Source organism: Chenopodium album, chromosome 17 (assembly GCF_948465745.1).
Source record: "Chenopodium album chromosome 17, dcCheAlbu1.1, whole genome shotgun sequence".
NCBI classification, from domain to species: Eukaryota; Viridiplantae; Streptophyta; class Magnoliopsida; order Caryophyllales; family Amaranthaceae; genus Chenopodium; species Chenopodium album.
In genome coordinates, this window is record NC_137850.1 from 1,043,830 (window position 1) to 1,071,112 (window position 27,283).

General features: G+C 35.0%; 2 protein-coding genes across 3 annotated transcripts; both read right to left on the minus strand.

The window, feature by feature from the left end:
• Positions 1–59: 59 nt before the first annotated feature.
• LOC145587316 (lysine-specific demethylase JMJ26-like) lies at positions 60–9,105 on the minus strand. Its single transcript, XM_081644048.1, has 13 exons — positions 8,478–9,105; positions 8,286–8,401; positions 7,088–7,171; positions 6,870–7,012; positions 5,929–5,991; positions 4,978–5,824; positions 4,075–4,404; positions 3,338–3,652; positions 2,843–2,915; positions 2,641–2,726; positions 1,628–1,747; positions 1,463–1,512; positions 60–653 (listed from the first exon to the last, which is right to left on the minus strand). The coding sequence occupies exons 2-13, from the start codon at positions 8,298–8,300 to the stop codon at positions 575–577; spliced, it is 2,205 nt and encodes a 734-aa protein (XP_081500174.1). The 5' UTR covers positions 8,301–8,401; positions 8,478–9,105; the 3' UTR covers positions 60–574.
• Positions 9,106–12,144: 3,039 nt separating this feature from the next.
• On the minus strand, positions 12,145–27,254 carry LOC145589324 (lysine-specific demethylase JMJ26-like). 2 transcript variants are annotated; one of them, XM_081645851.1, is made up of 12 exons: positions 26,333–27,254; positions 26,128–26,243; positions 24,759–24,858; positions 24,524–24,665; positions 22,577–22,640; positions 21,661–22,492; positions 20,256–20,585; positions 18,583–18,786; positions 13,799–13,871; positions 13,597–13,682; positions 12,729–12,848; positions 12,145–12,615 (listed from the first exon to the last, which is right to left on the minus strand). In XM_081645851.1, the coding sequence occupies exons 1-12, from the start codon at positions 27,032–27,034 to the stop codon at positions 12,556–12,558; spliced, it is 2,829 nt and encodes a 942-aa protein (XP_081501977.1). In that variant the 5' UTR covers positions 27,035–27,254; the 3' UTR covers positions 12,145–12,555. The 2 variants fall into 2 exon arrangements, 1 of the variants encoding a protein (XP_081501977.1); XR_014101643.1 differs by lacking the exons at positions 12,145–12,615; positions 12,729–12,848 and having other exon boundaries at positions 13,617–13,682; positions 18,583–18,758.
• Positions 27,255–27,283: the final 29 nt, after the last annotated feature.

Here is a 27,283-nt window from a genome sequence, read left to right on the forward strand (position 1 = left end):
AGGGAATATATACTAAACAATCAAACAATCAAGTTGAAGAGGCGTAGAAAGGCCTTCGTCCACCCTAATTAACCAACAAACCAAAATAGCCAGATTTCATCCATAAAACTGATCTTTTACAACTTTGTAAGCAAAAGTGATCCAAGACACCAGCCTACAAAATAGCCAGGTTTCATCCGTAATTGATCTTTTACAACTTCCAAAGCAAAATTGATCCAAGACACCAGCCTCGCATGATGTATGTATAGCCCGGCATGCACATGTACTTGTTTATAAGGCTAGGGGTTAGGAGGAGAAGGAAATTGAGATTACTGGTGACTAAAGCGCAACTACTATATCTTTGACAAAGGTGAAAAGGAGGGAGTTCAAGCCAGAAGGGCTGAAGGACTTACATTAGATTATGCTTTTGTTCCCAATAGAGTACTTAGTAGTAAAAAATCTCCACCCTGTAAGTTCTGTACAATGGAGCTTTCACAAAATGCCCTAGTCTTTTGTCAGCGTTACTTACACAGTTCGACTACATCCCATATATTTCCCCAGCATATGAATAATAACTGCAGAACTAATTATGTAATTAGTTGGCAGCTGGCTCAGACTCAGGCCAAAGCTCAGGTTCTTCACTAGTGTCTGACCAATCGTTTTGTTTTTCAGGACTGTAGAACCAGAAAACCACACATCATCAGTTCTCCAACTGCAGTCCATTAAAACAATAAAAACTGGGATAGGGGAGGATATAAAGGTATCAGGAGAAAACAGTTCATATACCACATCACATGTCAAAAACAGAAGATGGCATAATTTCCTAGGCACTAATGACGATAAGTTTCCTTTGTCCTTTATTTATTGCAACAATAGACTTTGTACATTATTCATACATTAGACCATCTAATAGGATCTCTATGTTAAGAAAAACATAATCGTGTTGTTTCTGCTAGATTCATCCCGATATAAACTTACAAATATCAATGTTTAATAATATTATTAAAATGCAATTGATGCTATTTTGGTCAATGTTATGCATTAATAAGCATGAAAATCAATTGTTGCAATAAAAAAAACGGAGGAAGTACATGATTGTATATGCTTGCAAAACATGCTTCCAGAGTCGGGTGTAGCTAAGGTGTCTGCTAAACCTTAGCTTGGGGAGAAGAGAGGGGGGAGTGGGGGGTGGGGGGCGGAGATATAAAGGTATCTAAAGAAAGCACTTCATTTACCACATCACATGTCAAGTACAGAAATAACATGATATCCTAAGCAGTTAAAGATGTTTACCCTCATGATGAAAAGTTATTACGTTCAGGTACTCGTGACTGTATGTGCTTACAAAACAATGTTTCTAAAGTCAGGTGTAGCAATACTAGCAAAGGCAGAGAAAAACAGTAATTTGTCTATAGTCCCAAAAAAAGGGAAAATGTTCAGTCATTTATAAGAAGAATGATCCAGTTAACTAAGAATGACTTACTTCAGGCTACTAATAGCATTCTTTACAGCATAAAGAATCATTTTCTTTACCTGCATCAAGAAGAGAATTAAACCTTCTAGCAATTTGAATAGTATTCATTGGTAATTGGTGCAACCTGAAAATACAAAATCACTTCAATTACACCACAAACTGTAACAGACATACCTCCAACTTATCCTTCTTGGCCTTGTGGTTTTGTGGCAGATTTCGGAGCTCCCCAGCCAGGCGAATGCACTCGCCAACATTCTCAGGGGACACAAAATTAAGCGCCACTTTTATGCATGACTGGACAACAGAATTCAACAAATCATTTGACATAAATATCAAGGACAAACTCATCAAAACCATAGAGGTTAGCATCACATACATGTCAAGCGCCACATTATGCATGACTGAACAACAGAATTCCACAAATCATTTGATGTAAGCATTAGGGACAAACTTGTCAAAACCATAGAGTTTAGTATCAAATGACCAACGCCTACAAAAATTAAATTCATGTAATAGATTCTAGATGTATCATCTCCTTAACTATGTTACTCGGACTCTTCATTTCACCTCACGTACCCGTGTCAGATCCTCGACACTCGGACATGGATAATTGGGTATGACACCCGGACACTTCACTTTTAGTTCAAAATCATGGATTTTTTTTCACAAAATAGCCGAGTCAGACGCTTGGACACGTACTCGTGTCGGACATGGGTACCCGAGTCCAAGTAACATAACTCCTTAAGTTACAATTGCATATTTTTATGAGCTCCTAATTTATGTAGGTTACTACAAACCAAACCATTTAGAAGCTGCAATAATTTACTACTTTTTTATTTTTTAATACTCACTATCTGTTTATGGTATACTCACTATCTGTTTATGGTTTCTTTCTTTCATTTCTTTTTTTTTTTTTTTTAATTGTTCTACTAACTCAATTTTATTTTTGGCATACTATCTTTACCATGATACCCCTATTACACACAATATTTGCACCTTTATACACTATCTTTTTCTTTATCTTACACCCACCCACCTTTTTACACCCTTACTTTTTCTGACACTCGATCATCTTTTCCAAAATTTTCTTAAATATCTACAGAGAGCCGAACAATAAATAAACTAGCAGAGGTACTAAACATCGTTCAAAATAGAACCTAGCCTGAGACTGAGACAAACTACACTACCTTCAAATTTCTAACTTGATGAGGACAGCCAGCTGGAATAAAGACTGCTTCTCCAAGATTTTGAACAAATGTCCATGCCTCAATTCCTACAATATAGCATTAAAATTAGCCCAACTTGAGTAGGCATTAGGTGGTCTACAAATTCCAGACCGAATGAACAGGAACAAGGAGAGACATCACATGTAAATATTGAGAACCTTACCACATTCTTCCTTCAGCTTCCTTTTATGCTCCTCAGTAAGGTAAAATGTCTGATCATAAATTGGATGAACGACCTAATCATTGACAGCAGGTAGACAATGAAGCTTAAACAGGACACATCAAGAATGAGCCTCAAATGGAATAACATTGTTACTGACAACTTAAATTAACATCTTTTGACAGTAGATATTGAATATACAATAAAAATGATACTGGAGACTATAACAAAAACAAAGCCTTAGTCCCAAAATTATTTGGGGTCAGCTATTCAGTCTGAAAAGGAAATAGAGCATAGCAAGAATCAATTGAATAAAAGTTGAAAAAAAAAAAGGTGTAAAGTGAGAAACATGAAGAGTAAAAAAAAAAAATTACGAGAGATTTAAAATAGGAAATGAAGGAGACATGAAAAAAAAAAAAAAAAAAAAAAAGGAAGTGCACACTAATTATATCTTTGCTCCTTACATGCAATTTTTTCTACCTTTTTCCAATATACTACCTGCTTCAATGGATTACAATGAATATGTCTGAATTCCTTATAATGTCTCCTCAAATATTCTTGTAGCTTAGGAACATCTTCTCTCCAGAATATGTCCCAAAGAGCACCTCCACTATGAGGTTCTGAACCTTCTACCACCCTGCTACCATCATGAAGTTGCTTCAACTCGGACCCATCTACCCCATCAACGTCTTTGGATTCAACACCAAAGATTTCTTTTTGGCCCTGAGCAAAATGCTGCCTTTTCAATTCAGAAATAGCCTCACGATTATGGATAGGCACATCAACTTCAGCAGTATGTACCAAAATATTAACCTATAGAACATAATTAGCATTAAGTACAAATTCAAGACACCTCAAACAAGACATGTTCAGTAGTAACTAAAACCCTATTCCTCTGAAAGCTTAACAAAACTTTCTTTCAAAAACCACCAGCCTCCATAGAAAGAAAATAACAACTGTAAATTAGAGCAAGTTATTTGGTCTAACAATGGACGAGTTTGCATAGCTGCAATATAAGAATTTTGAGCATGGGAAAAACTCCGTCTCAATAAACTTACATTAGCATAAAGTTAAATTGATTTTTTTTTTTTTTTTTTTGGGGGGGGGGGGGGGGTATTTAAAAGACAACTATTACAACCTGCTAGCCCACAAAAAAACAAAAAATAAGTTGGACGCAGTAAGAAAACACTGACAACGACATGAAGACACCCACACAAGTAGAAATTCCATCATACCACATCAGACATATCACAATGACGCTTTGTAACAGAGTCTCCACGACCCAATTCTTCGAAATATCCATGAGCTATATAGGTCTTTGGCCCCATGCTTGGCCTAAAAGCATTCTTGGGCAATTTGGTTGCTAGATTCAATACTCCTTTTTGTGGATGTGTGTACTCTTTAAATGGTAGTGCACGAATAAATTCAGCACTATGGCGTGGCAATTGCTTCTCAAATTTACTAGCATATTGCTGATCTTTTAACTTCAGTATCACAGGCCACTCAGAACGATCAAATTGACATATGGAATACCCTTTGAAGAATTGGTGAAGATTGACTTCAATCTGCAGTTAGTTTTATTTCAAAAGTGATCAAGAAGAACTAAGTGGAAATGAAACCAAAAATATCAGCATATAACAAGAAATATTAAAAGTCAAAAACATCAAAATATTTTATTCGTAAACAGATATTACAGAATACTTAAACACTATGTTCTACTCAGATACATACTGTGTAAATTTCTGTCAATACTAGGGCTATATAAACCTTCAATATGGAGCACTGTTACCTGATTTACTATGTTGAGATTAAAAAAGGTTTGCAAGTTTGCTACCTAACTTGTTAAATTGGGACAAAATTACCACTTTCATGCTGCCTTTTACAGTTTGCAGAGGATAGTGGATCAGGTAACAACATTGTCAACAGCTAGAAACGAAACCCAAAAATGAAAGACAGGTCACAAACAAAATGGAATCACAATTAATTACACATTGAAAAAGAGAAAAATTATCAACTAAGAAGAAGAAAATACAAATGCAAGGCAATGTATTAGTGTAAAGAAAGACAAACATCAACCAGTTCAAATCAATCAAACTAAGTATAACTTTTCGACAGTCAACAAGAAACACAACAATCACCTCACACCAATCCAAGCAATCAATAGCATTAACATCCAATAGCTGGGAATAATTATTGTTTCGAATTTGGCGAACAGCACGCCACATGACCATAGGTTCCCAACTTAAGCCAGGGGTAGTTTCAAGAACACTCCTAACAATTATTGGTTCTCCTTGGACCCAGTGGCACTGAAAGTGTTTAAGATCTCCATGTTGAATATCCCTGGAATCTGGATAATACAAATAATTGTCACCAGAGCCTTCTCTTGAAGCACATTTCTTCTTAATACTTCCACATTCAACATTACATACGAAATCAGAACATGAGCACCCACTAGGAGTTTGGAATGAATTCTCATTTCCCCAGTTTGCTACTACCTCCTCTGCTTCCTTCACCAAATCCGAAACCCAACCATCAGACAATATTGAGTATAATTCCAGCATTACACGACAACCACCATGTTGTAGAGATGGACAGCTTATGCTACCGTTTTCATCCGCTTTCCATTCCAGTTTTCCCTTATCTTTTTCAGGTTGTGGCTCAAGAAAATTGCTTCCAGCAGTTCTCATTGATCGAGCAGGAGCATCTTTGCCTGAATTAGTGTTCACTGATTGGACTCCAGTTTTTTTCCTTCTAATTAGTCTCTTTGGGGCAAGAGCATCTTCACCTCCACTTGCTCTTCTTGAAGAGGAAGGAGTAAATTCACCATGTAAATAATTGAAACCCATGTCAATATATTCCACATTCACCTCTTCACAACCCTGAAGCTGCCCAGAACGAATTTCTGAACAGCAACTGAGACACATTTTATATGCACACTCCGGGCAGCTTCTGTGAAAATCCGCAATGGAGGCTCTGCATTTGTTGCTGAGCCATAGTACACCAAATTATTCCTCGAAGACAAAGAAAAGTAAAAAAATTTCTTCATGAACAGTAGAAAAGACCTGCAATTTAAACTGTAAACTATTTACCAGGAAAAAATAGTATTTATTTTCTGAGTTTTCCTCTGGACTTCACTTCGGATACTGATGAGCCTACAGGGAGAAACAATCAATTATAGAGGGTGTCACCAAGTAAGCTTCATCAAGTCATATTCCAAAGTGTGGATGCACAGTAATGAATAAATCTGAAACCATAAACTAAAGTGCTGTCCCACTTCCTAATATTCATCATGGCTCAATAAATCAAATATAAAAGCATTGAATGATTTGAGTCTGAATAGCTAGTAAGGAGTAGGCAACAACAAGCCCAAATATTAAGTGGCACTTGGAAGAACCTAGAAATTTTCATAGATAAAATACCAATACAGTATGCAGAGAGAAGTTCATCAACTTTTATGCAATACTTCACTTGACAGGCTCCAAATTCCAAACACGACGCACAGGTAAGTTTAAAAGGCAAGGTACATGAAAGAAATTTCACCAGCGAAAGAATTTAATCACAGAAAATATAGTTTAGTACTGTAATACACATATGCCTAAAAAACTATCCACCAATTTAAGAACACACGTGAATGATTTTCAGCACCTGAATTTTTTTTTTCCCTTCTTTTTTTTTTTTTTTTTCCTAAACATCAAAGGTTAGCTAGTTATAAAAGTTAAAAGGATAGGATCGATAGTATATTGGCACCACAGAAGATATATTCATGATAGTAGACTCAAGTTCCAACATATATTCCATTGCACAAGACAGAATCCAGAGATGAAGTTGATGAATCCTGTAGTAAAGGAATTGGCCTAACCATATTGAGGCTCAAGGCATTTGTAATGGTGCGTCTGATAACATTTATGGCTGATTTTTTAAATAATGCAGCTAATTACATAATGACAGTAAAAAGGAATTGACCTAACCGATAACTTGCATAAAAAGGCAAACGCAAAACAAGAACTATATGGAGAATATGATGATATACCCTGAATTTTGGCCTCTATTTCCTTTTCTATCATCTGTTCCTGATTGAATTGCTTCAAAAAAAGGGAGAATAGTCTTCAATAAATTTGAGGATTGCTCAATCTTTTCCTTTTGGCTCGAATAAAAATAATCCTTCATCTGATTCTACACAAAGTTATCAAAATGTCAATTTCAATATTAAAATCTCACACATAAGGAGCTGCTAGACAGGAAACACACTTTGATAGGTTCCTCCATCCGCAAGCATGCCTTGCAATTGCAGTTCTGAAGGCAGACTGGGCATATTTTGACATCCGTGGATACCTGGTCCATGCAATAAATATCACGAATATTTTGACATCCTTTATTTGTGCAAATAAAAATTAAAATTAAATAAAAAAATATCAATTCAACAGTGTTGTTTCAGGTCATGGGTAAAGAACTAGCAACAATACATTTAATGACATTTACTCAAAGGTAATGGAAACAAAAAAAAAAAGGGAAATATAGGGCACAATAGCTTAATTAGGAGATGCTTCATGTTTGTCATCCCTGTATGAAGCTAATTTAAAGGTTTCAGATAGGCACATAGAGCAGACTATGCTGCACAATCTTGACCAATTAGATAAAGACTGATCCTCAAATCAGCTTATAACATGACTAGTTGGAATAAGTCTCGTGGTACATATCCGGTATGTATTTGCAAACACATACCGGGGTATTTTTGTAAGTAATGTGAACTTTTCATAAGAAAATAAAGACACCATTAAGTGAATAAATTGTACCATTAGATGGTGTAATGGTATTATAATAGCTTTGATGGTATAAATATTAAATATATCATGATATTTTTCTAGTAGTACAAATAGAGTTTTATGTACTAGGAAAATTACAAGGTACCAATGAGGTATTTAACAGTATCAATAAGACTCTAATGGTACTATGTATGCTACGAATGGTACACATAATATACCTTTGAATTTTAAAGTTGCACAGAAAAGACGAAGGTATGTACCCAGAATCACCCGACTAGTTGACATGAAAGCTTGGAAAAGGATGACTGGATGATTAAGAAGAAAATGATTCCAACAAAACAGAAAGAACCTTGCCTAAAGGGAAAAAACAACCAACCTATGCAAGGTGAGTCTAACTAAGAATTGTGCACCAAGCAAGAAGAAAAATTTGTCATACTCATGCCACTTTTCAATTGCATGATGGGGATCTTTCTCATGCTTATAATCACCATTTGAGCTATAACATTGATATAAAATAAAAATTAAAAAATAAAAATATATAAAAAAATATAAAACCTTCAACATGCAAAGGAACAATTTGAACTCGGTAGAAAATCAGGATTTAATATTAAATTTCGAAGTATATCTTTTCAATCAGATAATGCATGTTAAATAAGGAGCACAATAAATATTAAGAAACGAACCAATTCCCAATGCATGGAATGCAAAACCGTTGGGTCTTGCACTTAGTGCACCTCACAACTCTCCCCTTGTCATTCCTCTGGCACTGATGACACATATCCGAATCCATTTTGATCCCCTGACAATAAAATACCAAAAACACGTCAACAAAGGTATGTGGCTTTAGTTGGGGGGTAACTAGTACGGAGTATTACATTTTCATCATACACATTCTGTGGCTTTAGTTTTTTCTCCTGGATTAGAATAGGAGCTTTGGCATTTTTGCTAGCCTTTGTTAGCCTTCCCCCAAAAACAGCATGTGTATCTTTCTCGATCTCTTTGTTCTCAGTGCCATTTTTACAAACACCCAGTGTACCATTCTCTAGCCCTTTCATAGCTGTAGGCTTCATAACCCATGGCTTCTTATTATATAGAGGAAACCTTTGCTTGTTATTCTTCCTCTCAATATGTTTTTTACACATTTTGCGACCATCAACCCTGCAACTTGTACACCTCCATAAATTCCCTTCATTTGTCATACATCATTCCTCTGCCTGTTCTCCTTCACAGTCACTATATATATTATTAATATTAATATTGTCATCATTCCCCTCGGATCTTTCTTCTACATTAGGTTCAGCTATACTATCTTTAGGCTTCTTGCCCATCCCCTTCCTGCTCTCATTCTTCCTCAGAGTCCTCTCTTCTTTTTCTTCTTCCTCTTCATCTACATCTATATCTTCTATTTCTTTCCGTTGGACATTTTTATTTTCTTCATCTTCCTCTTCCTCTTCGACTTCTTCTTCTTCCTCCTCCTCTTCCTCATCGACTTCTTCTTCTACCTCTTCCTCATCGACTTCTTCTTCCTCCTCCTCCTCCTCCTCCTCCTTCTTCCCCATCCTCTTCTTCCTCCTCCTCCTCACTATCGATTTCTATATTATCCTGAGGGATGCAACACAATTTTGTCTTACACTTGGTGCACCTAACCACTCTTTGCTTGTCATTCTTCTGGCAAAGAGGGCAGATGCTCGAATCAATATCAAACTCTTTTCCTCCACCTGAACCTTTATCTTCTTCTCCCTTGTTAATCTTACAGAGATTCTCTTTTGGTTTTGCTGAGATTATGTGTTGGGCAGTTTTATCTGTGAATATTCTGGACTCGGAAGAAACCTTTTTCTCCGTCTCCGGAAACAAATATGATACAATTTGTTGATAACACATTCTACGTCCCATGCACTCACTACAATCACACCTCAATATTCTCTCACATTGTTGTTCATCCCTTGGAACTTCCTCTCCTTTTCTTTTCTTACTACAATGAAACTCTTCTCCATGATCACCAACATTAACTTCCAAACTTTGTTTTCCCTGACTACTACCAGGGCACATTCTTCTTTCTTGCTTTTCTAGGCCATCCTGCAGCTCCATTTCTTTTGTAGGAAGTTCGGCTTCTCTCTCTTCCTCATCTTCATCATCCTCACTTACCTCTACTATGATTTTCTTGCCACTTTCTTCTACATTCTTTTGGCTTTTAGTCTTTTTATTCAACTCCCTAGTCACAATATCTTCTCTTGGAAATTCAAAGAACACATTTTGCTTCATCTTCTTCTTCTTAGCCATTCCAATTTCTCTTACCTCCTCAAGACCCTTCCCACTCCTTCGCTTCCTCGAATGCCTCGGCACTTCATCATCATCATCATCTTCCTCTTCCTCTTCGTGTACCGACTTTTGCACAGAATTACGCCGTCCCATCCCACCATCCTCACTACCTTTTAAACCCGAGAAAACTGATCACTTTTCTCAGCGACATTTTCACGAACACTTGGTGTGCATTTCTCAACCACTTTCTTCCTACCCCTTTTTCCACCTTCTTCTTCAACACCATTAACAACATACTTAACACCCTTCAACCTCCTGCCACCCCTTCGCCGTTTCGAGCTCTGTTTATCATCCCCATCTTCTTCAAAATACCTGCGAATTGCTTCATCTTCTTCGGATTTCCCCTTGATCGTACTATTACGCCTAGTTACCCTTCTACTCGAGGATGCTTTCTGCTCGTCTCCATTATTGCCAGAATTCTTGCGCAATGCTGCTGCATCATCTTGTTGTTGTTGTTTGGATCTTGATTATTTTCGAACGTAGGAAGACATTGTAGCAGAAAAAAGGGGGAAATTATTTAGGGTTTGAGAATCTGCAATCTAGTAGCAGTAATAGCAGTGAGATTCCGTAATATTCAAAATGATCACGTAGAGATTGTGTGGATTGTTGAAACATGCATGGCTTAATGTTTTGAGTATGCGTCAAACTTTTTTATGAACAGGTTCAATGAAATATCAAGTAATTCTTCCACTCTTTTACTCTACTCATTTTAGTCTTGCACTCATAATAAAATAAAATAATAATTTAAAAAAAAATAGACTCGAAAAAAAAATCGAAAATTTAGTCAGACAATTTTTTTTTTCTTTTTTTTAGGAAGTGGAGAAATGAAGTTAGTTTCAAAGAATGAAAAAAAAAAAAAATTGTGATAAGATTTAGTTGATTATAAAAGTGTATAAAATAAATATGTAGTATTGAGGTTTGGTTAATTATTTGAAATATTAAAATATAAATATTATTAAAATAGATTTATGTAATTATAGTATTATACTAGATTTAACTATTTAAGCTCGCAATATGTTAAATTTTGTTGACAACGAAGTATTACATTTTTTTATCAAGTAACATAAATTATTTTATAGATATTTATATACTTCGTAATGATATTTTATAGACGATTCGATAATTATATTGTGGAGCATACATTACAATTTTAACTCTTTGATTAATGAACTTGTTTCTCACAATGAGATTAGGTGATCTCCATATACAGGGCCGGTCCGGAGGGGTAGGCCTCGAGTGCGAGCGCCTAGGGCCCATGCCAGAAAGGGGCCCAAAAAAAATCAGTTTGTATAGTTGTAGAATTTTACTCTGTAGTTTTTACTCATTAGAAAAAAGCTACTTTGTAGAAAGATAATTACTGCATTTAATTAGCAATTAACATTAAATTACTTAGATGTCAATTAGGTGGAGATAACAATGCAATATAATCTCTTCACTTCTTCTTCTAATCTTCCGGATTCTATGAGTATCTACTCCAAAATATTAATCTTTTCAATTACACCGTTTCATATTTATTTAATTGTTGAAACATTATGCAAAGTTATTACTCTAGTATTGTGTATGGAGACATACTATTCAAATAATGTAAGTTATTTTCATTGTTTTATATTTAATGCTATTGCGTATAAAAAAAATTTGTTTATGTAATTTAGGGGTCTTTTTCTCACATTATGTCTAGGGCCCATAAATTTCTAAGAACGGGGCTGTCCATATATACTGTATTACATCGTTCAAATTTGGTTTCTATAAAATATTTTTTTGACCCAACTACGTTATGAATCGAGGTCCTTTCAACGGTTCCCAAAGAGCCTTGGAGGTCTTCTTGGTGGCCTAAACCATCTCATTCGCGCATTGCTCCACCCTTCTATCATCACACTTTATCTTGTCTTTTGCCTTGGGTTTGCGTTGCCTTTGCTTTGCCTAAGGCAAGCTAAGAAGCTAGCCTCAATTGCTAAAAATAGGTGTTTTTATGCCTAGTCCTTGTGCACATGTCTATCATTGATTTATGATTTTTGATTGAGTCAGAACATTGTATCATGAATTCATGAGAACATAAGTACCAACTAAGTTCAAATATATCAAATTTCAGATCGAGTGGGGTTGATTAATATGTATCCAACTTTAAGTAAATTTTGGCATCAAGTGGGTTATCCGGTTACAGACTGCAGAGTATCAACTATTCTGCATATTTGTGTCTTAAAAACAGAAGTGAAAAATAAAAAATAAAATAAAATAAAAATCTGAGATAATCAATCAACAATTCAGGTTTTGAATTATACTACATATTACGTATTTGATTATACTCTGTCTCTACCTTGTACAAAATACAAGCAGCTTCATAAAATGGCCTAAGATTTTCTGCAAGGGTCAATATTTTGTTCCAAAGTTTGGACTCTTGGAATGATGTGCCACATTCCTTGAAACTCGCGCTACTGTCACCAATTAGAATTGCTTTGAGTGTTCAAGCTATACTATCAAAGTATCAGTCAAACTAAATTCCAAGATACAGATCAGTTAACATAATTTGTACAACATAGAAGCCTTAAATCTGTTCAAGTCATCCTTAACCGCAGACCTGAATTACGAGAAAAATTACTCAGGTCTAGCTCAGGCAACCAATTCTTCATCTGACTCCTATATGGTCTTCAAGTCGTTCATAGCCTGCTTTACAGCATATAAAATCATTTTCCAAACCTACACCAAGAAGAGAATCAGATTTTTCCCAGTTCACATTCTTCTAGTCTATGTTTTAGTCAATGATGCTAAGGAAGCACTAGAAAATATGCAATCAGCGGCAAAAGACATACCTCCAATTTATCCTCCCTGGCTTGGTGATTTCGAGGCAGACTGCGAAGCTCCCCAGTAAGACGGATACACTCGTGAACATTCTCAGGAGAGATAAAATCAAGCGCAACCTTTATGCATGACTGGAGCATACAGACAGGTCAATTCATCAAAATTATCCATAATACTCCCTCCATAGCATATTATCTTTTATTATACAACTTAACAACTAGCTTACACATGATGCATGAGGTTAAAGAATGAATACTTAAAAATACTAATGTGACATCTTCTATTCATATTCTTCCTTAATATTTTATTAGCTAAACTCTAAATATAGCTGCAAAGTATTTATTCCCCTGCACAATTGGTTTTTTTTTTTGGAATGACAATATTACATTCCTACATTTTGTTTGAGAGATATTTTCTTACATGACACTTGCTATACCCTTCAAAAAGGTATTTATAAACACACACACACACACTCACACACACCACATTTATCTTTCACTTGTATATAACGGATAAAGTCCACCATTTTCTGTTATCACCTTTTCTCTCCATCACATAAACCCATTTTATCAACTTTTAATTTATTACACATTTTGACCCACCCCTATTAAACTTCTTAACATGAGTACTGAACAAAAAAAGAAGACCGAATTAACCAAGAAACTAGCTTTGATCCATAAAAATAAAAAGGAAAATGACATATACTGATTTACATGCATACAAACCCTTAGGGCTTGACAAATGCATTACATGCTTATAGTAGGAGGCATACATCAATAACCAATAACTCAAAATTTTAGTAGAATAAGATGATATAATGATTATTAAAAAAATTCACCAGGTGAAAGTAAACAAGGCTACAGGAATCGACATGGTTACCTTCAAGTTTCTAACTTGGTGAGGACAGCCAGCAGGGATTAAGACTGCTTCTCCAAGCTTTTGAACAAATGTCCATGGCTCAATTCCTGTAAGTAGCATAGAACTCAAGCCGATATAAGCAGCAACAGAGAAGAGTTAAATGATTAAAAAACGCTGAGTAAAAAAATATTGGGAGAGCTACAGAAAACAATCTTAAACCTACCATATACTTCCTTCAGCTTTCTTTTATGCTCCTCATTCAAGTAAAATGTCTGGTCATGAATAGGGTGAAAGACCTACACTTTCAAAACAAAACAAAACAAACAATGAAACTTAAGCAGAATATATCAATAAGATTATGGATAGCTAACATTATAAATTAAAACTAATGTCATCATAAAGAAAGCTCAAAACCCAAAAATTCCTATGGTCCTTAGAACGCGCATATAGTTATAGACTTACAGCATTGGCGAATCTCCAGATATCAACCAAAAGGGAAGTATGCTAGCAATTAATGAACTTAAAATAGATTTCAATTCACCTTTTGTAAAAATTTGGGTCTCCAATTACATGGATGGGTGTCAAAATTTTAAAAGAAAAGGAAAGGAAAGCATGTCAATGCTCACGTCTCAAGCAATAAGAAAGAGAGTAATCCTTGATATTTTACTAGCACATGAACACTTCCAACAGCAAATCTATTAACTAATACTAAAACAAAATAAACTTTTCATATACCTTCGTTGTTACCAAATCCTTTTTTTTACAGGTATATTAATATTTCAATGTTCAAAAGTGTTCATTAAGACTTTTTCACATTTATTTTATAAGTAATATGCTTACTGTAGAAATTACTTACCATGTATACAAAAAAATTAGAGAGTAAAACTTTCTTTATACATATTATAAATAAATCTTACAATGTATTTTGTTTAAAACCGTGCATCCGGGAACTAAACTAGTAGATGTATAAACCATTTCCAACAGCACCTGAATGGCAGGAAGGAAAAATAATTCCCATGAAGCTCAACTTTATTGGTGCAGGCAAAAGTAAGAAAAACCCTAATGTCTTTGCAAGAATGAATGCAGTAAGGCTAACAAGTTGACCACTTTCCAAAGAATAGAAAAGGCTGAACAATGTAGGTTAGGGGTGGAATTTTCCTTAAGAAAGATGCTGCTTCAGTTTTCTTTTTTTTTTTCTTAGAGAGGATTCAAGAGCAAAAGAAATTTAACACAACAACAGGTCAGTGAGCACAAAACAGAGAGAAGTGGAGTGTGGGATTATTTGGAGAGCATTAGTGCAGCCACACATACAACTACTTCTATATTGTAGGGTATTAGTACAGCCACACATACAATAATTAATTTTAATTTTATACCAATAATTAATTTTAATTTCATGTGAGTATATGTTATGGTTCTTAACAGTAATAGAAGGTAGATCGACTTTTATTTTACGTGAATCATGTGAAAGAGTACATGCCTGGCAAGTAACTTTTTATAATAGCTTATGTCAATGAAAATTTTGCAGCTATTCTATTACGTCCTCCTTTCTTGAAAATTCTGTGCACTTTCAGTTTTAGTCCGTTCCCGAAAGTTCACTTTCACTCTATTCTATTTTTAGCAAACACTTTCCTACGCACTTTCTCATACTTTTTTCCAACATTTCTTCTTTTTTCTTCTTTTTACTCTCTCTCTCTCTCTCTCACTTTTCCACCTTTTTCTTACACTCACCCACCTTTTTATACTCTCTCCTACTTTCTTGAGTATGTTCGCCAATTTCTTACACCCACTCACCACATCAACACTTTCTCACCAATTGCATTAATTTGTGTGCAAATGGTGACCACAAAAAGGTAGTATAAATTATAGCGTAGGACGTAGGTGGATAGCATATATAAGGATTTTTTTTTTTTTTTTGGTCAATATATGTAGGGAGATACCTCGTATGTTTTTGTGGGAATGCACATTTAGTGACAAAAAATGGTCAATGTAGTTTTCCATCTTTTTTTCTCAGGTAGCTTCCAGGTTATTGACACTGCCCCCTTCTGTTTTTTATACTCTGTAATATGGCAGTATGTCCCTTTTTACAGCTCTCCCTGTTCTTCTCCCTAGCCCCAAGGCAATGGGTAGCTTTCATCTGGGAAATCATTCCCACCATCTCCTAGTCTCCACATATATTCATTCCCTTCATCTCCCCAAACACTCTCCAAATTGTCAGCTTGAGGGTAGTGGCAGATTGGGGGTGTTTTGAAAATTAATTTGGTAAGCTTTTGAAGCCAATTCACCCCTATATTGATATTATAGGAGATTACTCCCTTTTGGGTATCTATGAATTAAGTTATAGTAAATTTACACATTTGAAAGTGTTATGGGATAGCTCATACTGGTAAATAGACATTATACCTTCGTAGTCCAAGTTGAGACATTGAATTTGGCAAAGAAGACAACAGACAAGAGACCTCAAGACCAATTTCACCAGCTGATGATAATCATTTGGCAAAATTACAACCATTGACACCAAGATTAAAGGGTGTTACAATTATTGACACCAACTTGTAATACTAACTAGATTGACAATTGACACTAACTTTGATAATAAAAAAGGCAAAATTGGCCGCAACACCCTGAAATATGGCCTAGGTACACTGAGCACCCTGAACTTTGCGTAGTAGCCAAAACACCACCAACTATGGTGTTAGGTGCGACGTGTGCCTTTAATGAAAAATTTCGGCCACATATTCCTCTGAACAAGGTGAATTCGTGCATGCTAAGTGGATAGGAACGGTTCACCATTTCTTTAGATGGTTCTGGAGAGTGAAAATTCACTTCCTCTAGTGAAATAAGTGGCCGAAAATTTTCATTTAAGGCACGCGACGCACCTAACACCATAGTTGGTGGTGTTTTGGCTACTACACAAAGTTTAGGGTGCACAGTGCACCTAAGATATACTTCAAGGTGTTACGGCCAATTTTGCCAAAAAAAAAACGTAAATAACATTAATGATGCCTGAGTGGAATTCACTTGTATGAAATTTATGTATTAAAATATTTTTTAGTATTTTGAAATAGATTATAAAATCAATAAAAAAAAAAAATGTGTCAATTAGTGTTTTAAAAAAAATCCCCAAATTAAAGTAACTAAACCCCAATTTTTTCTCTCTCCTCCTTTCTTCGGCCATTTTTTTTTTTTTTTTTTTGCTTATTTGTTGTTTCTATCTTCATCATCTCGGGCTCTCATTTATCCCTTCTCAACCTCCGAAGGCATAATTCAACACAAAATTGAAACAAAATCAAACCTAACAACACATAATATAGATTTTCATAACCCAACAACACATTATAATCCATTCAAATAAAACATAATTTTCAATTAAAAAAAATAAAATAAGCAAATGGCTGCAAATTAAACTTAGGACGCTAGATTCACAATTGCACTTAAAATTACCAAACTTTCATCAATATTAAATGAATTAAAAAATGTAAACTAAAAACACAAAACTTAATCCTTATTCATTAAAGCCTACCCACTTCGCTGAAAGTAGAGCCTAATAATAATCAGCTTCAAATTGTTTGTCTTCCAAATTTGGTAAAAATAGCATACTAATTTACAATAATCTACCATTGACTTCATATCTTTACCAATAGATGATGAAGGATGGGAAAAATAATCAATGAAGAGGAAACATAAGAAGATCAACAAAGAAGATGACTAACAAAATAAAGGAGGAAAGAGAGAAAATTGGGGTTTTGATATTTTAATTTGGGGATTTTTTTTTATAAAACAATAATTAACACATGAAACTTATTACTTTTTTAATAATCCGTTTTATAATACTAAAAATGATTTTAATACAGTAAATGATTAATTTACTTGTCAAGTAGACCCCACTCAAGTATCATTAATGTTATTTATGTTTTTTTAATCAAAATTGGTGTCAATCCAACTAGTGGTACAAGTTGGTGTCAATAATTGTAACACCCCTCAAAGTTGGTGTCAATGGTTGTAATTTTGCCTAATCATTTTGAAGGCCCAATGCAATTTAAATCTTGATTAAGGACTAATTCCAACGCTAGCAAAAGAAGAATGCATTGATTTATTTTGGTCCACCAATCGGTTTTAGGTACAATTGCATAGATTTATATACTTTAACTGACTCCTGAAAATCCCATCTCATTTTGTAGTCCACATTACAAAGCTAAGATTGAAAATGGACCATTGTTGGGAGAGGGAGAGAGAGAAGAGGGGGGGGGGGGGGGGGGGGGAGCTGAACTTATATAGTCTACTATTGTGTAGATGAATTTAAGTAATAAAGAAATGGATGGTAGTTGGGAGTGGAGTCATCTTTTCAATGCAATTAGTGGGAAATGTGCCATTACTTTTCAAGGATGTGAGTGAGGGGTTTATTTTTATAATGTAAATGTTCTTCCCAATTTGACTTTACATGCTTGCCAATAATTACTTTGGCCAAAAATATTTTTTAGTTTCATATTAGTAAAACAATTAAAAAAATGAATTACAAATCAAATAAGACCCAATATGACTACGTTTTGTTTTATATATTGAGAGTAATTTAGAAGAAAATATCATAAATGGTGCCAAGATTCCAAATGAAAAAAAATAAAAATAAAAAAAATAAAAATAAAAAATAAGGATAGGAGGGAGTAGTAAAAAATTGAGGGTATATGCCATTTATTAAAGTGTTGCAAGATGTATCCAATTCATAAAGTTTCCATAGAAATTTTAGATTCACTATATAGATATTAAAATAATGAACCAGAAGCCTTAGCATCTATTGCCATTGGCTAAGCTTTTGTTCTTTGTATCAAGTCTTAGTATAATCTATTAAATTATTAAATACTCAAGAATTAAAATTTTACACATATGTCATCTTTATTTATATTAGAAATTTTTCAATCCTCACAGGAACAATATTACTTGCAACCTGAAATCAATCACTTGCTTTATGTAGTTTACATGCCTTAATAAATGAATGAATAGTAGTATTACCTGGCTCAATGGGGAGCAATGATCGTGCCTAAATTCCATATAATGTCCATTCAAATATTCCTGTAGCTTAAGAACATCTTCTCTACGAAAGATGTCCCAAAGAGCACCTTCACTTTTATCCTTTGAACCTTCCAAGATCCCAGATGGATGAGCACCTTTACCAAGATGCGGAGTACCTTCAGTAGTATGTGTCAAAATATTGACCTAGAAATCCAATAAACAAAATAGCAGTAAGTAGACTCAGCACATTTCAAACAAAATAAACTGAGTAAAAACCTTCAACCTTCCAATAAAACTATCATCTAGAAGTTTAGAACTGATTGATGTCAAACGCAAGACATTGCTTGTTAGTAAAGCGTATTGTTTGCTTTGGTAATGAGCAGAACTTCAACACATAGCAATACAAAAGTTCTCAAATGGCCAAGACATTATTGTAGAACTCTAACAGACCTAGTTCATTGGTATCGGGTTGCAATCAGCCAATCACACACACACACATTCTTATCCAATTTTATTGCATAATTCAAATGATCGCATTTATTACATAAACCCTGCCAACTTCAACGGTTTGACCATTAACCAGTGAAAAAACAATACATCAATCAGAAACAAAAAAATGATATAACTACATATATTAAAAGCATAATATTATAATTTAGCTCATTGTGCTTGCAAGATATATACAATATCTCCAAACAGGACAACCATCGCATTACAGCATAGTAGTAATGAATAACTTTACAGCTGACATATCTCTTCTAGCACTGTCATCACTAAATTAAACAGACAAGTTCTAATTTAGGAGTCCTTGCCATTAAAGTCAACATAATGACAATATAACATTCAGTCATCAGTATAAACAGCAATGGAGGATGTTGCAGACCTTGCAGTGCTCAAAACAAATGCTCCCTCCATTAGTAAGTAATTAATCATCTAGCTTGACCATTACTACCTTTAGTTACATATTTTACAAAAATACAAAGTATACTGTTTGTATATAAGAATCAAATAATTCTTGGTAAATACAAATTTTTGTATAACAAACAAACAACACAAAAAAGCCTTAGTCCCAAAATGATTAGGGATTAGCTAACATAAATCGTCACAGAGAACCATCCAATATAGAAAAAGGACATAACAAGAAATTTTTGTATATACTAATACTTTTCATATATATTAGTTAATATACGGAGTCAATAATACTCCCTCCGTTTTTGTTTGTTAGTCCCATTTAGAATCTTTTGACTATTAAAAATTAGAGGGAATCTTCTAAATTTCTCTCTATATATAGAAACAAACATAGTCATATGAGATCTAGTTTATTCGCCTTGATGAGTACTTTATTAATATCTAATTTTTATAATTTAGTGTGAGATTAAAGATATTTACGATCAAAGATTTGCATTGATATACATAAATGGGACTAACATTAGGAAACAAAAGGAGTAACAAACTTCGAGCTTGAAAAAGGAAGTGGAACAGCTACTTGCAAATAGAGGGAGTATGAAATAGTAGAGCTTTAACAAACACAGACCCATTACCAGCTAGTTTGTTGCCTATTCGTACACACTATAGGCAGTTTCAAATTTTGTATTAATGTTGATTGCATGGAAGAACATTCATGCATCATTCAAGGTGCAAAGAAAATAGATAGTACAGATAAAAATACGTACCACATCAGACATATGATAGTGAAGCTTGGTGACAGAGTCTCCACAACCCAATTCTTGGGCACATCCATAAGCAATATAGGCCTTTGGACCCAAGTCTGGCTTCAAAGTTCTTGAAGGCCACTTGGCAGCTAGGTTCAGAACTCCATTCCTGGGATGTGTATACTCTTTAAATGGCAATGCTTTGATAAATTCAGCACTATGACGTGGTAAACGCTGCTCAAATTTACCAATAGGTGGCCAGTCTTTCAACTTCAGTAAGCCAGGCCACTTAGCGCTCTCCAATCGACCTCGTGAATAATCTTTAAAAAATTGGTGAGAGTTGAGATCAACCTACAGCGAATGGGTACCCAATATTTATCACATTATAAACAACAGAGAACAAAAAAAAAACTATACAATTGAGACTCACAGCATTGACAAAAGCTAAAACAAAGGACAAAATAAAACACACTATAAAAGCTTGACTAGTTGACTTAATAAAAAATAAACAAAAGTTAAAATTTAAGAGAATAACGTGGGCGTTTGTTATCAATGATGGTCGAATAGCTTGCCAAAGTCTTGACTTCTGCAGAATTGACTAAAATAGAAAAGTACACAACTTGGGATGCAAGGTCACAAGGAGTGATGAATGTTACAATCCAGAGTTTTTGTGAAATAGTTACATTTATTTTATTAGTTCTTTATAGTCCTATCATATTGGAACATTTCAAACTTGGACGTATTTATTAGCTAACATGAAAAGAATATTCAAATGTATTTATAATTGCATACCTCATATACAATTTGGAAGAAAGTCTTCCACAATGAAGTGCGCTTGTTTCCAAATTCACATATTCTGTACTTACTATTTAGACAATAAACCGTGTTCACTTATAGACGAGTATTCCTTATAATTTTTCCTCATCAATAAGAGATAGATCAAGAAAAAAAATTCAATGTTTATTTCTGTATGATGATTTTAATTTAATATTTATTATTAGATGAAGACTGCTAAAATTACTTTGTAGGTCGTACGATATCCATGACTATCATAAGTATACCAGTAATTGTCTGAAACTACCTATTAAAATCCTGAACCAGATGAAATTCATCATTTATAGGGTGAATGGAGATATGAAAAGCAGAAGAGAGACAACAGGGACATATAAGTGAGTTCATTTCAGTCCAAAGCATATCAAGACAAATCGTGGCTCCATATCAACAGGAAGATCACAGATTATAACTGCATATAGATTAGAAGCAAAAAATGCCCCATACATTAAATAATATAGGATTTTGATAAGGTTTAAAAAAACACCGAGCTTAGAAACACTCAAAGCAACAGATAACATAAAATGGCAATGTAGGTCATTAATTTAAGCAGGTAAATTAGTTTGTCCTGAGATGCAAGTAGCATAGCAGTTACCTCAGACCAATCTGAGCAATTAACAGCTTTCACCTTCAATACCCTGTTTCCAACTTCACGAAAAGCACGCCACATGACCATTGGTTCCCAACTTAAACCAGGATTAGTCTCAAGAGCATTCCTGACGATAATTGGTTCTCCTAGGGTCCAATGCCATTGGAAGTGTTTGAGATCTCCATTTTGAATGTCCCCAGCATCTGGGCAATACAAATAGTTGTCATTAGAACCTGCTCTGAAAGCACATTTCTGCAGGTTGCCTACACAGTCAACATCTGAAGCAGAGCATGAACATTCCTCAGGAGCATGGGCAGAATTATCTTGTTCCCATTTGGACACTGTCTGCTCCGCTTTCTTCAACAATTCTGAAACCCAACCATCTGACAAGATACATTTTAATTCAAGAATTGCACAACCACAACCCTCATATATTGGTGGAGGGCAAGCTATGGCACCATTGTTCTCTGCTTTCCATTGAGATTTAGCCTTGTTTTGATCAAGGGGTAACTCAGGAGAAAGGCCGCCAGCTATTTTCTTTGCTTGAGCATGAGCATCTTTGCCTCCAGCAGTTCTCTCTGATTGGGCATGCGCTCTCTTTCTAGCTGAATCCCCCAAATTGGAAAGAGTGTTGTAGCCTCTAGTAGGTTTTTTTGACCGACCACGAGAGCTTTTAGCATGCATAGATTGTACATCCCTGTTAACATATTCCATTACAGCTTCTTCACAAACCTGCAGCTGTCCAGCACGAACTTCCCGGCAGCAAGTGAGACACAAATCATACATACATTCTGGACAACTTCGGTGAAGATCGACGATGGAGTTTCTGCAGTTGTTGCTGCACCAAATATGACCGAATCATGGCCTGAAGACTAATAGCAACTCATCAGGAACAGCAAAGCACTAAAGTATACCCCTTTACCAGAATACACGCTCATTTTCTCGCCCAATTGCATTTTGAATTTCTACTTCAGATACTAGTACACCTACAAGAACAACCACCAAGTTATAGCAACTGTCACAAAAGTATCTTCGTTGGGCCAATTTTTGGGGTATACATGGGGAATTTGAAACCACAAAATGATAACTCAGAATCCATTGAATAAAATACTTCATCTGTTTTTTTTAATCGTTCCATTTCAATTTGTTCACAATTCACGCATCCCTCTTTGACCATCTTTTGTGTTTTATACGCAAGAAAAAATACTCGTTTTGATTTATGCTTTTCAAATATCAAATTTTTAATAACTTTTACTAAAACCACTGTAAACACAAATTTTAAATCTACAAAATATAGATTCAAAACAAATGCAACAAAGTGTTAATTTTATTAATTGAGAATTTATGAGTACAATCTCTAATTTGCTCCTCTGATTCGATCTCCACTTTGACTTTGACGTAATTCACGGATTGAGTTGATTTACGAACGAGGGCCGTCAAGGCTTGATCTCGATCGAAGACGATTGATGCAGACCTTTGACTTGGGTTCTTGATTGAGGGGCCGACGAGGCTTGATCTCTATCGAAGATATTTGATGTAGACCTTTGACTTGGGTTGTTGATTGAGGGCCGACGAGGCTTGATCTCGATCAATGACTATTTGATGTAGAGGTTGAACTGGTGTTCTTGATGATTTGAAGTCCTTTCCTTCGTGTTGAGGGCCGTCGAGGATTGATCTCTTCCACGGGTGATCTTCTAGGGTAGAACGGCACGTCGAATGCTTGTTGTTCTTCTTCTAGGCTTTGAGAAGATTTCTTTGGAGAGATTTAGAGTATTTGATAAGAGGTTTAGGGTATTTGAGAGTTTTTCTCTGTATTTTGATTCTCTTTGTTTTCCTCTCTTTTAGATTTTTCCTCCCCTCCCCAAATGAATTAGAGAGCCTCTATTTATAGAGTGAGTAACTCTTAGGGTTAGGGTTTGATGTACAATGAAGGTGGGCCTACTTGATTATTATAATCCTTTTTTAATGGGTTTTATCTATAAGTCAATAAATTGACTTTTGACCCATATAATATCCAATGTGGCAATTATATAAATTTTTCGTGCCTACAACCACATTAACAATATTAATGACCAAAGTTTTACATGCACACGCGCGCGCGCACACACACACACACACACAATACAAGTATGAATAAGCAACTGGGAACAGACAATAGCAAGCCAAGGTATTCAGAGGCAAAGCCTAGATAAAATAAATGCACAGGTCAACATAAAGAGTGCACAGAAAACTCAATGATCTCCCTTAGCAATATTTCACATTTTCACTACACATCCACCTAGTTCCAAACATTATTATCCACATGAAAATTTAGGCTGCAAGTATCCACAAAAATTCTAGTTTAACAATGTTTATCTTCTTTGAAGAGTTGCAAAATTCGAAACACCATAAAAAAACATTATAAATTAAAATACTATGATGAATAATAATCAATTATGACGATTTATGTTAGCCAACCCCAAATCATTTTGGGACTAAGGCTTTATTGTTGTTGTTGTTGTTATAAGTCATCACAGCGACAAGTTGGAAACAGATCATACCCAGAATATGAGATGTCAGAGTTTTCAGACTTTCTAGTTATATTACACATGGGTAGATACATTGACAAAACAAAAGATAAAGCCAGTACTTATGCGCAAGTTATTGTAGTCAACTTCCCAAAAATAATTAACAGCAAAAATCAGATTTCAGTGACAAAATACTATGCATCGTTTGGTATATAAGGCAATGGTTCTCACATCAAGTCATTTTTAAACGTGCATCTACATCAAATTGCAAGAAATCAACAAAAGCGATCAACATTCACATAGAGGCAACTGTGAACAAGAAAAGATATGATGCCATCCTACAAGAGAACATGAAACAATACCCTGAATTTTGGCTTCTATTTCCTTTTCTGTCATCTGCTCCTGATTAAATTGCTTTAGAAATGGCAGAATAGTCCTCAACAGCTTTTTGGTGTGGTCAATCTTTACTTCTTTGCTAATATTATATTCATCCTTCACCTGATTCTATAAAAAAAATATTGTCAACCATTAATTCCGTAAGTAAATTAATACAGCAGAAAGAAACATCTCACTGAGATAAAGAGAGGAAAATCACACTTTGAAAGGTCCCTCCATGCGCAGACATGCCTTGCAGTTGCAGTTCCCACGGCAAATTGGACAAGCCAGCGCAATCTGCTCTTCAGTCATCTGTGGATACCTGGTCCACACAATTCACGAGAGAATATTAACATCCTTTTTCCATCAAAACCATAATACTACTGGAATTCCTGTTTTTGTTATTTTTTGAAAACAGTACTACTGAAAATAAGACACCAGCGACGTTAAATGAGATGATTTAATAATAGGTAACGAAAGGGCAAAAAAAAAAAGTACAGGGCACGATAGCACAAATAGGAGTTGCTCTATAGTTAATGTTTGTTAGGCATTTATGGCGCTCATGTTAGAAGTGTCAGGTTAAAACTTGACAGCATATGCTACACTATCTTGTCAACAGAGAATAAAGAGGAATTGCATAAAGCAAAAAAAGCTATTAGCAATGAACTAATTCTAACCAATAGAATAGACAATACAAAGAACCTAGCTGAGCAAAGTAAACTATCAATATCTATGCTACTTCGTATTGTATTAAAAGCATCAAATTTCCACATGACCCCCTCAATTAGAAAGAAAAAAAAAAAACTCAAAACACATGACCTTTAGAAAGTGAAAACTTAACCAACCTTTTTTTTTTTTTTTTTTTGAAGTCCAAACCACCAATCTGATATAAAATTATTTTTAAATATTTCAAAATAAGATATAATAAAGTCTTATAAGCATATCTCTTTAGAAAGTTTACACGAGTAGTTAGACCTACAAAACTTTGCGGAATTATATTGATTTAATTTATTTTCCTCAATAGCAAATATTTACTATTTGTAACAATCTGGAACAATCACTAGTTATGCAAGGTAAATGTTTCATATTATATGCAACATGTACTAAAAATGGACGTTACCCCCTATGTGCAACAAATGTTTTCTTTTCTTTTTTAAGTAGTCATATTTCTCTATCTCACTCCTCATCACATGCATCTGTAGCATTCTATCTCCATTTAAACTTCACAAACAAATTCTGCCTAAGAGTCCATGTCTAGGGCTTTGTTGCACATAATATGAAGCGAAGGTAGTAGCTAAGAATAGCGCAGCAAGTAGGAAGTTATACAACAAATTCAAAAGGGGTAAATATGATTATAATTTATACCATATCACACTTAAGGGCTCAAGGGCGTGACAGGGAATCTGATGGCACAAATTACATCGTTACACAAAGTTTCTCGAATGTCCTCATCATACAACAAAACAATTGAAAGTTTGGTATTTATCAGCAAAATGATATTAAGTTACTTATCAAGTATACTTGTTACTTTCTAAAAAGGTAAAGCATGTTATTGAACAAGCACAATGAACACCAAAACAGAAAGACAGACCAGGTTGTGATGCAAGGAATGCAAAACCGTTTGGTCTTGCATTTGGAGCACCTAATAACTCTTCCTTTGTCACCCCTGTGGCACTGATGACACACGCTCGAATCAATCTTAATCCTCTGGCCAAGAGAAGAAAACAATGGTCAGAAAACAGTACAGCAAAGAAAATTCAAAACAAGGGAAACTGAAACCCAGTCATTCTAATTACTTTATCAATCTTTTGTTTACTCCCCTGAATGCCATTTTCACAAACACCTGGTTTGCCCATCTTTATTTCTTCATCTTCCTGTTTTTCTTCCTCTTGTTGAGAATCATCCTCAAACAATGCATCACCATCGTCTTCGTCGTCGTCCTCCTCATTCCGCAGTTTCCCCTCAACCACACTACCAAGCCCTTCATTACTATGAGCAAAGTCATCAACTTTCTCCTCAATCTTTCGAAACTTAACCCGGGAAATTCCGATTTCTCTCTCCTCACCTCTCCCTTTCTTCCCTCTTACTGAAATTTTCCGCGCACTTTCTTCCTCTTCCTTTTTCTTACTTCTAACAAGCTTCTCCTTAAGTTTTGTAAGGGTTATTTCCAGCGGACTTTTCTCTTCTCTCTCAGCGCCATTTTCACAAACACTTGGTGTGCACTCATTTTCCTCAACCTCTTTTACATCACCATGATTACCCTTTTTCTCCTCTTCTTCATTTTTCTTATTCTCAACAAAATCCCCATTTAGTTGAACTGGGGTTAATTTCTGGGAACTTTTTTCTTCAATTTTTCCAGATTCTGGAGAATTATGCTTCTTAATTACTGGAAACAAATATGAAACAATATGTTGGTAACACATTTTGTCACCTTTAACCATGCATCTGCTACAACTCCGTATTCTCTCACTTTGTTCTTCATCCCTTCGAACGTCCATTTCGCCTGAATTCTTTCTTTCTTCTGTATTCTTCAACTTTTTGTCACCATTGATAATGCTTCGTATAGAATTGAGTTTTGGGTTTCAAAATGTTGAGAAGCTATTAGAGAAAAAAGAGGGGGAAATTGGTGGATTTTTTAGGGTTTAAAATTGGATCTGCGTAAATTGGAATGGGGATGCAACTAATCTTTTTCTGGAACTCTTCAATTACACGCTGCTACACTTTACGAATGAGAAATAGCTAGATTC